The sequence below is a fragment of the Brachyhypopomus gauderio genome, chromosome 3, assembly GCF_052324685.1.
Source record: "Brachyhypopomus gauderio isolate BG-103 chromosome 3, BGAUD_0.2, whole genome shotgun sequence".
NCBI classification, from domain to species: domain Eukaryota; kingdom Metazoa; phylum Chordata; class Actinopteri; order Gymnotiformes; family Hypopomidae; genus Brachyhypopomus; species Brachyhypopomus gauderio.
The window spans coordinates 15,401,837-15,412,181 of record NC_135213.1 but is presented as its reverse complement, the minus strand read 5'-3'; the positions used below and the strand labels follow the sequence as shown (position 1 = coordinate 15,412,181).

The window sequence follows — 10,345 nt, the reverse complement described above, 5'->3', positions numbered from 1 at the left end:
TGTAATCACAACTGATTACAAGTAATTACAAGTAAACATTCTGATCTCAGACTAGCTGCTTGAACTTACATGAGGACTAAAAGATTCAAAACGTATCGAAACTGCATGATGTAACGAAACCCATTTTTGGAACAGTCACATGGCTTTCCCCTTTTGATGCAGACTCTGAAACAGTGTTTCGGAACATCGTGATTCAAATGAATCAATTCAGTTCGATTCTGCGTTTCAAGTTTGACATCACTACTACTACCTCCTCCTTGTGCAAGGAGGAACAAGAGGAGCAGTGCCAGAGCCCTGCAAAATTACCTCCAACAGGCCACTAATATCCATGTTTCTGCTCAAACTGTCAGAAACGGTCTCCATGAGGGTAATACGGTGGCTTTAACCCAGGTCTGGGAGGAGATTCCTCAGGAGCCTCATCAGGAGCATGCCCAGGCATTGTAGGGAGGTCATACAGGCACGTGGAGGCCACACACACTACTGAGCCTCCTTTTAACTTGTCTTGAGGAATTTACACTGTAGTTGGATCAGCCTGACATTTGATTTTCCACTTTGATTTTGAGTATGACTCTAAATCCAGCCCTCCATGAGATAATACGTTTTGATTTACATTGATCATTTGTTATTTTGTTCCCTTTATTTTTTTTGAGCAGTGTACATTTAAAGTTTGTTATTTGTTCAAAAGCTTTATAAGGGATGAAGTATGATGTGATGACTTATAGAAATCATTTATATTCATGACACTGGCCCAAAATATTTAAGGATGACCAGAAGCAGTTCAGACATTTCTGTTATATTTCTGAGCGTATGCTCTTCAGGAAGCACAAAGGCAAATTTATTTTCTGCTAAAAAAAAAAGATTAAAATATTTATTCAGAGAAATACTTATTGTTTGATTCTCCTGCTAGTTTCACTTTAATCACAAATGCTGCTTTCATTCTAAATATGAAACTTTAAAATGCAACATCTACTGTATATAATATCAGAAACTGCAATACTAAAGACATTTCAAAAATTTCAAAAAAATATATATTTTTATATATATATATTGCCTAGAAAATAATAAAGTTACTGAAAGCAGTTGGAAGGTAGCATTATTCACTTATCAGCCACTTTATCAGAAACACCTACCCTGGCTGGCCACTTCATTAGGTACACAGCTCACACACTTGCATTTTACAAGGTCACTTTTTCAAACTGTAGCCCATCTGATAAAATATACACTTCATCAGCCATCCCATTCATCACTGACCAGGACCACTGAAGAAACTGGCATGTTTGAGCACTGAAATGTTGAAAGTGTAGGATTCCAGGCAAAGCAGTAAAGCCATTGCTGCCTTTTCAAAAACATGGATTTTCACAGTCAACGCTGTGAAATACACTGCTCAAAAAATAAAGGGAACAATAATAACACATCCTAGATCTGAATGAATGAAATATTCTCATTGAATACTTTGTTCTGTACAAAGATGAATGTGCTGACAACAAAATCACACAAAAATCATGAATGGAAATCAAATTTATTAACCAATGGAGGCCTGGATTTGGAGCCACACACAAAATTAAAGTGGAAAAACACACTACAGGCTGATCCAACTTTGATGTAATGTCCTTAAAACAAGTCAAAATGAGGCTCAGTATTGTGTGTGGCCTCCACCTGCCTTCATGACCTCCCTACAACGCCTGGGCATGCTCCTGATGAGGTGGCGGATGGTCTCCTGAGGGATCTCCTCCCAGACCTGGACTAAAGCATCCGCCAACTCCTGGACAGTCTGTGGTGCAACGTGACATTGGTGGATGGAGCGAGACATGATGTCCCAGATGTGCTCAATCGGATTCAGGTCTGGGGAACGGGCAGGCCAGTCCATAGCTTCAATGCCTTCATCTTGCCGGAACTGCTGACACACTCCAGCCACATGAGGTCTAGCATTGTCCTGCATTAGGAGGAACCCAGGGCCAACCGCACCAGCATATGGTCTCACAAGGGGTCTGAGGATCTTATCTCGGTACCTAATGGCAGTCAGGCTACCTCTGGTGAGCACATGGAGGGCTGTGCGGCCCTCCAAAGAAATGCCACCCCACACTATTACTGACCCACTGCCAAACCGGTCATGCTGAAGGATGTTGCAGGCAGCAGATTGCTCTCCACGGCGTCTCCAGACTCTTTCACATCTGTCACATGTGCTCAGTGTAAACCTGCTTTCATCTGTGAAGAGCACAAGGCGCCAGTGGCAAATTTGCCAATCCTGGTGTTCTCGGGCAAATGCCAAGCGTCCTGTACGGTGTTGGGCTGTGAGCACAACCCCCATCTGTGGACGTCGGGCCCTCATACCATCCTCATGGAGTCGGTTTCTAACCGTTTGTGCAGACACATGCACATTTGTGGCCTGCGTTCCACAAACCAACACAAGGTGGCATCCATGCTAACAATAGTGGACAATGTAGCTCAGGGCTTAATTTGAGCCAGATCCTGCCGGAACAGGATCCGGGAACTCTTTAATTTTGAAGCGCGCGTTCCGGAAACTGTTTGCCTCGATCCGGTAACATTTTATACCGCCAGTGTAACAATTTACGCTCGTCATAATTGTACATAATTCTTCTGTCAGCCTGAAGGCGTATTATCCATCAAGCTTAGATTTTCCACATTTAGTACATAGGTTCAGAAGGGAGATATTAAAACATTCATCATATCAAATTATATCAAAAACTTCTGATATTTCACATTGCTGAAATACAGTTTTACAAAATCTAGTGTATTTGTGTATGATTGTGCACACAGGTTAATGCACACATGCTAGTCTGCTGTTTTTGTGTGTTCATATGTACGTGTTTGAGGGAGACAGAGAGGAAGGGAGTTGTTCTCTATTCATGCAGAGATGAGCAGCTCCATCAGAGCTCCTACAGAGTGCATCCTGTAGAATACGATGAGGGGCTGGCCCAGATTCACCAGTACGAACCAGACTGAAAACCCATAGAATTCTCTCCCCACGCCACTCTCAAACTGTGGATGGGCTCCAAACGCTGGGATCACCCACAGCTGTGCGCACACACACACACACACACACACACACACACATAATACACCTTATCATCTGAAATAACCAAAATCTGCCACCTAAGTAAAAACTTGAAATTAAAATAACAGACGAAATAAGTAAAACTCTAAACTCTATTTAAGAGGTAGAATATATAAGAGCAGAGTGCTAGGAAAGCTAGTGAGAAACAATATATTAGATTAGATTGTCTAAATACAGCATTCTGTGTAACTATGAGATAATTTCTCATTTCCCCATTCCTCAATCTTCATTTACTTCCACTTACCAAAACATTGGATAAGATGAGAAAGGCACAGATCTCCTGAATAAGTCTTCTGCTCCAAGCATGAATGCTATATCGAAATCTACCAGTAGGGGGTGCTGGTGTTTTACTGCTTCTGTGTAAGAGCTCTTCTCCTGCCAGGTCTACATCCCTCACGTGCTCAGCTCTCTTCTCCATCTGCTTTACAACAGGAAATGGACCATATTGATTTATTTCTGTCAGTACAACATTAGGATGCTCTGTATAGTAATGTAACTACAACACAAACATTTTAGCAGTATATCACTTCACCAAAAAACTAATAGGTATAATTATGGTTATGCTAAATGGTCTCTCTGCTTGCACAAAAATATTTCACCAACTGATATTTGTTAATGTGCTCAGATTAAAATGAGATGAGCCCCAGCGTTTAGTTTTTAATCATTTAGAGGCACAAGGCTAAGCAAAAATTAGCAGCGTGCAATTTGCTCATCCTTTGAAAGCAAATGAAATGGCCTTAAACTGACCTCAGAGGAAGCAGTTTTCTTTCCCTCTGCTCTGACGTGGTTGGAGTGTGCATGTAGATGGGGGTGTGTGGGCTCATGCAGTCCCTGGATGATAAACACATTCTGCAGCACCAGCTCCAGCAGACTGAAGAGTGAGTATGACAGATGTAGATTTTGTAGAATACCCCCTGTTCCCATTGCCAGTGCAGCCACCAGAGAAAAGTAAGAGAGGAAGATCTGTCCCAGTCCCGCCCCCACCAGCAACAGCATATCCAGACTCCGCGTTGGGTTTTTAGCTCCGCCCTGTTCTGTTCTCTTCCCACGCCCACGCTGGATTTGTTCTTTGCAGCGATACACTACAGTTCCCACCAGCGAGCAAAGCGCCATGAGTGGAATCACAACCAGGTGGAAGCCGTAAAACAACAGGAAGGCACTGAAGCGCCGGGCTTGCTGTCCCACCCACACCTGGTAGAGCACGAACACGACCACCCCAGTGATCAGCACCAGTAAACCCAGTACAGGCCCCACCAGGACCCCACCGTGGCACATGATGCGCAGGGTGAAGTTATGGCCGTGGCCAGAGTGGTTGCCAGTCATGTGACGCCCCACGTTCTTCCACATGATGTAGAGCATGCAGCCTGCCAGTAGACTGAACTCCATGTTAAAGGGGTACAGGACCTCGTAGCCTCTCCGCAGAGCTGCACACGCCGGCTGTCTGCTGCACAGGCACGCTGTGTCATTGTCCGTGTCCTGGTCTACACAATCGGACAAATGATATGTTAGTGTCTCAAGCACTGTGCTGTGACATGTGTTTCCACAAGGCTTTGCTTAGTTTTGCATCGTGACATACAATGACTTGAGTCTAGGGTGACTTCAAACAAGATAAATCTAAACAAGCCTACATATTGTACAACAGGGTACCTGTCTCTTTTCTGATTACTGGATTTTCATACTGTCTCTCCAGCTCTATCTCCATGTGGACAGAATCTTCTGTTACTGCATTCAACCACAACAAAATATTTGTGCATAAGATCACCATTAGACCTGATCTGAAAACATACACACACACACACACACACACACACACACTAGCCTTCAGCAGCAGTTATCTCATATCAGTTATCTTATATTAAAATCTGTACTGTATTAAGAAAGGTAAGACATTAAAGTTGTAGTAGTAGCATAAAGTAGCATTTTGATTGCACAGCAAAACCTCTCTCCAAAACCTTAAGTACTTCACAAGGTGAGGTAATATCAGTTTGCATTGCCAATTGTTACTATGGCAGCAATATAATTAGGAAACTCCACTGATTTACATTACATCACGCAATTTTAGAGCCCCGTGGAATGGATGGTATGATTAATATAATTATATAAATATAAACTGGTTCCTCCACATAGAAATTCAGAAACATTTAGCTTGGACATCTGATAAATCTGATGTATCTGATAAAGAAGATTCTGGTTGAGTAACTGCAGTGCATTGTAGTGGAGTATACAGAGGTTCCAGAGAAATAGCAAGTTTCAGGTAGAGGTCCTGAAGGACAGAATGTCATGCAGCAGAGATGTGTACCTGGTCAGGACTCTGTGCTTGTGAATGCAGTCTTTCGAGTGGAACCAGAGCAGATAGGCCTAAGGGAAAAGAATAAGGCATTAAAGACAGGAGAGTGAAATTATGTTCAGAGAATGTCAGCCAAGTTCCAACATGAAAGTGACTCTACAAGATTCCTGTTTCCTATTTACATTAAGATATGATTAGTGATTGGGCAACGTTCAGTCAAGGTTGGATGGTGATTAGATTAAGCTATGAAGAGGTCAGAGCTAGACGGTAATTGCTTGAAGATCATTGTTCATTTGTGATTCACTGAAGGCCACCGTACAGTTCCTTACCTGCAGAGCCAGAAAAGGGGTCTGCATGAAGGGTAGAAGCACTTTAGCTGATGGGCGACATGCTTTCATCAGTAAGTTGTAAACCATCCCAAACACACAGAGCAATAAACTAAACCCTGCAAACAGAATCAACACTACTGTCTCATACACATATATTCACACACACACACACACACACACACACACACACACACACACACACACACACACACACACACACACACACACACACAGTTAGCATGAGTCAGAGATTAATCAGTGAGGCAGAAATCAGAGCAGTGAATGCCAACAGACCGTGTTGTGGCTGTACTTGGTTGTGGAATCTGGTTCAGCAAAGAAGCCACAATCACATACAGTACATATGAGATCAGCAGATCAGCCTGACTAGTTTTACAACATAATAAATACCAATACGAAAACCGTTTCCCAACTGTGGAGAGACTTCAGTGTATCTGAGACAGACGACAGCTGTTTACCGGTCACTGTGACACTGCCAGCAAGGTGGTCAGTGTGTGGAGGTGAGCCGGGTTGTCGACGGGCCCACAGCAGGAACCACATCATCCACAGCACACTGAGTCCCAACAGCAGCAGCAGGAACATCTCAGGCTCCTGGTGGCGCAGTCCCGCAGGGTGGAAAGCATCGCCGGCCACCAGGGCTGCTCCCAGCAGCACCACGTTCAGCCCCAGGAGCCCGGACAGGAGCCTGCGGCCAGTGGGAACCCACAGCAGCACCGAGTCCCCATCACCCCGATCTCCAGCCAATCCATCCAGTCCCTCGTCATCCTGCACATTCAGCTTTGACTCAGACACTCTTAGCTTGGACTCACAGTCTGCCAACTCCAGTTCTTCACATTCTCCAGTGTCAGAATGCATTCTTCCCTCCTGCAACTTTATTACCCCATCTCCCTCTCTAGTTCCTCCACTCTCCATACTATCTATCTATCTATCTATCTATCTATCTATCTATCTATCTATCGATCGATCTATCTGTCTATCGTTACCTCTCTCTTGCTCTTTGCCTCTTGAGAGGCAAGCATTGACTGAGAACATGAAAGTATTGTAGTGTATTTGGTGACTCACTCTGGTTCAGTATGGTATTTGTATTAGGGGAGGTGTGTCTGTGTAACAACGGGGATTTGAATGTGAATCAAGCAAACATTTCACACAGTGCCAGGTTTACTCAAACTCCAGCCTATAAGGCATTCTCTTTCCATGCTAGGGTTGTGGTTCAGGTGAGGATTAAGCCTAAAGCCTCTCCCCCACCAGCTCTCATTTTAATACACTCAAATTAAACAGACAAATATGCCACATATAAAGATAATTCAGTCTTACTGAACACTGTAAGCGTGCATAAGAACATAAGGCCCCACCCTGAGTGAGATGCCACAGTTTATCAGGAAGTAAATGCTTAATGTCTGTATTTATTCATGTTTGCTTGTTTGTTTGTTTGTTTTTAAATGAATAGCCTAAATCAATGACATTAACCTGACAATAACTTTGACACTGACATTTAACATCATGCAGGAAAGGTTATGAGAATTATTATATCTGTGGGAACAAGTAGTGTGTTTTCAAATATCTGCAGTTTTTGACAACACATTTTTGAGCAGCGAGCTGTAGTGAATTGGAGACTGTATGCTGGACTTGTGAATTAAATTAAACAAGAAGAAAACCATCCATGTCACCACTTACACACATGTGAACAGGCTAACACAGGAACTGTGCATGCTAGTGGCACCGGTGAGCCACAAAGGACAAAATTATAACTTAAAACACTTAAACATTTTCAATTAACTTGATGAAAACGAACCATTTCAAGCTACATTTACCAAATTTTTGAAGGGACGGACTGGAGTTGCTTTTTCATGTTTTTTCCTTGTTTTTTTCTAAAAGGACCCTGAGATGCCATCTGCTGAATATTTTAAATACAGCTTTATTTGTAAAAATGCAACTGAAGAATCTAAAATACTTTAAATATTTATTACAGTAATATTGTTTTATAATTAAATCTACTTTCCAATGAATTTATGGTGCAACACTAATGGTTGTCTTAACACAATAGGTGTGACGTTGGGTACATGATACAGAGACAGACGCTTGCAGATTTAAGTTTGAGATATTTAATGATCGATTCAGTCTTGCAAGGGAATGCAGGTATACACAGCAGAGCAGTAGCAACTGCACTTATACAACTTCCAATGTCATAATCTTGAGCAATAAATTCAAGCAAAAGTACCTGAGGGGAAATCCGAAGAATCGTCGAATTCAACAACCCAGATCTAACCATGAAAAGCAATCAAAAAATCAACGCTCGGCATGCTTTGTAACAAAAACACTTAGGCAATACTTTGCAACGTAGGTAGTGTGTGACAGTCTTAAATAGTATAGTTTAGTAAGCAACACGTGGTACTCAGGGGAGGAGGATCAGTGTGTGTGTGGTTGAGCATGCTGGGAGTTGGTGTCCTCAGGGTCTTGGGGTGTGACAAAAAATGGAACAAGAATTTAAAAATTCCAAAACCCTTCAAATTTCAAGCAAGTTTGCACAAGAAACATGTTTGTTTTTCTAGTTACATTACTGCACAAGCGACTTCCAAGCAATGAAGCTCCAACACCGTTCTCACCAACTGTAATGCTAATCCCCAGCAACTTAACTTCTACCCCAGCTGGACCAACTTTTACACCTGTGTCCACTCCCAGTCCTGCAGTTACTCTGACTGGACCAGCTGAAGCTGATGCACTTCCAACTTCAGCCCGAGCCATAGCACTCACTACCAGGACATTAGCATGAGCAGCTGCAGAAACATTTGGCCCTTTGGCTCGTCCTACTCCAGCCTCAACTATGGTTGTGCAATTTGAGCCAGGGGAAACCTAACATAAGTGAGTGGCGTGTGAAGGGGAGAACGTAAAAGCAGATCCTCTCCTGACGACCCTGAACTGAAAGAGTAACGGGTCCAGTGAGCAAATAAATAAAGCCACCGCCCACATGCCGTCCGTCCAGTGCGTGCACACGATGGGGCTCCTCCAGTCTCCTCAGGGGTACGCCTAGCTGGTCCGCCACGCTCCTCCTTATGATGTTTCCAGAAGCTCCCGAGTCCACAACCGCAAAAAGATCAAGAGACATCGCCCCATGAGACACCGTAACCTCCCATGTCATTAAATTGCCCATTAAGGAGTTACTCACCCAGGCGTGTCCCCTCCTACAGTTGGTGTTCATCCGGGAGGGAGCCGTCTCACCCATCTCCATGGGTTCGGCATGTGATGTCTCATGGGGTGGCGTGGACACGGGAACCTGTGGGATGACAGAAAGCGATGTTCCTCCTCTCCTCTCCTGGAGTAGCCTGTCAAAATTAATGGCTAGCCACACCACCTGATTAAAGTCCAGCTCCTCCGGACGACAGGATAGCTCAGCCTTCAGATCGGGTTTCAGTCCTGCCAAAAATACGTCCGTGAGAGCAGCTTCGTTCCATCCTGTCCGCGCGGCCAAAGTGCGGAACTCCATGGCATAGTCCACTGCACTACGGGCGCCCTGCCTTAGCTGCAGCAGGCTCTGTCCACTGGCTCGCCCCTTATGGTGGTGATTAAACACCACCTTGAACTCGCGGATGAACGCATCAAAGTCAGTAGTACAGGGCGCCTTACTCGTAAGCTGGTCAGCGCCCCAGTCAAGGGCTTATTCCTTAAGGCGCGATACCATGAACGCCACCTTCTCCCAATCCCCGAGCTGTGGTTGGCTGGCGTAGTACAGCTGACACTGCACTATGAACCCCTCGCACCTCTTGGGATCCCCTTCATAAGGTTCAGGAAGGGTGATGGGAGCTCTGGCTGGAGCTGGCTTCACTGCAGGGACCTGCACAGTTAGGCTCTGTAGACAGGTAGTAACTGTGGATAACAGTGCTCTGAGCTCCTGAAGCTCTTGTTGCTGCTTAACCAGGGCCCTCCCTTGGTGAGCAAGTATATCCAGAGGAGAGGGCTCCTCGCCTCCGGCCACTCCAGGCTGCACATTCTGTGACGTGGGGACAGAGGCGGCCGAAGGCGAGGGTTGCAATACATGATCTTTATTTTCCATGAATAAGCAAACAAAAGAGAGACTGCAAAGCAATCAGCTTAGCAACTTCCAATCAACGGTAAGTATATGCAGCAGAGGCGAAGTGAGGTTCAGCAACGTGCTTTCAGCGAGGCAATGTGCAGCACTGGACCAAACAACATGTGGGAATTAAAAAGTTGCACAACCTAATGGGGAACAGGTGTTAGTTCTCTGGTGAACGAGACGGTAGGAGTGGTTTGGTGCTCGGGGGCATGTGTTGTGAAGTAGTGCGAGAGGCTACACGCACCCTCTGGTGGTGAACCGGCCTCCCAACCGTGACATAAGTAAATAAATAAAAGCTGAATAAAGCCAACCTACCATGTTTATTCATGTATATTGTGTGATTTGTGTGTGACTTGTGTATTTGTCTGTATTTTGTGTAATTTGTGTGTTAACGGGCTGCCCAATGAAGGATGGGTTCCCTTTTGAGTCTTGGTTCTCCTGAGGTTTCTTCCTATTCCCCACCATCATAGGGAGTTTTTCCTCACCACTGTCGCCTTAGGCTTGCTCATTAGGGTTCTGGACCCATAGTATTGTTAACCTTTTAAATCCTGTAAAGCGCTTTGTGA

At 44.4% G+C, this 10,345-nt stretch overlaps 1 protein-coding gene across 2 annotated transcripts; it reads right to left on the bottom strand.

The window, feature by feature from the left end:
- Positions 1 to 527: 527 nt before the first annotated feature.
- On the bottom strand, positions 528 to 8,185 carry LOC143510443 (proton channel OTOP3-like). Of its 2 annotated transcripts, XM_076999804.1 has the most exons (8): positions 7,929 to 8,185; positions 6,169 to 6,475; positions 5,693 to 5,829; positions 5,376 to 5,434; positions 4,724 to 4,851; positions 4,481 to 4,557; positions 3,321 to 3,494; positions 528 to 3,036 (listed from the first exon to the last, which is right to left on the bottom strand). In XM_076999804.1, the coding sequence occupies exons 1-8, from the start codon at positions 7,977 to 7,979 to the stop codon at positions 2,866 to 2,868; spliced, it is 1,104 nt and encodes a 367-aa protein (XP_076855919.1). In that variant the 5' UTR covers positions 7,980 to 8,185; the 3' UTR covers positions 528 to 2,865. The 2 variants fall into 2 exon arrangements, with proteins under 2 accessions (XP_076855919.1, XP_076855918.1); XM_076999803.1 differs by lacking the exon at positions 7,929 to 8,185 and having other exon boundaries at positions 6,169 to 6,741.
- Between the last annotated feature and the right edge of the window lie 2,160 nt (positions 8,186 to 10,345).

Excerpts from the sequence above, each read along its gene's own strand:
- LOC143510443 (XM_076999803.1), bottom strand. The coding sequence starts at position 6,622 with ATGGAGAGTGGAGGAACTAGAGAGGGAGATGGGGTAATAAAGTTGCAG. Across the intron at positions 4,852-5,375 it reads AAGCACAGAGTCCTGACCAG|ATCAGGTCTAATGGTGATCT; the intron begins GTACACATCTCT and ends GTATGTTTTCAG. Across the intron at positions 3,037-3,320 it reads TCATCTTATCCAATGTTTTG|CTGTGGGTGATCCCAGCGTT; the intron begins GTAAGTGGAAGT and ends GTGTGCGCACAG.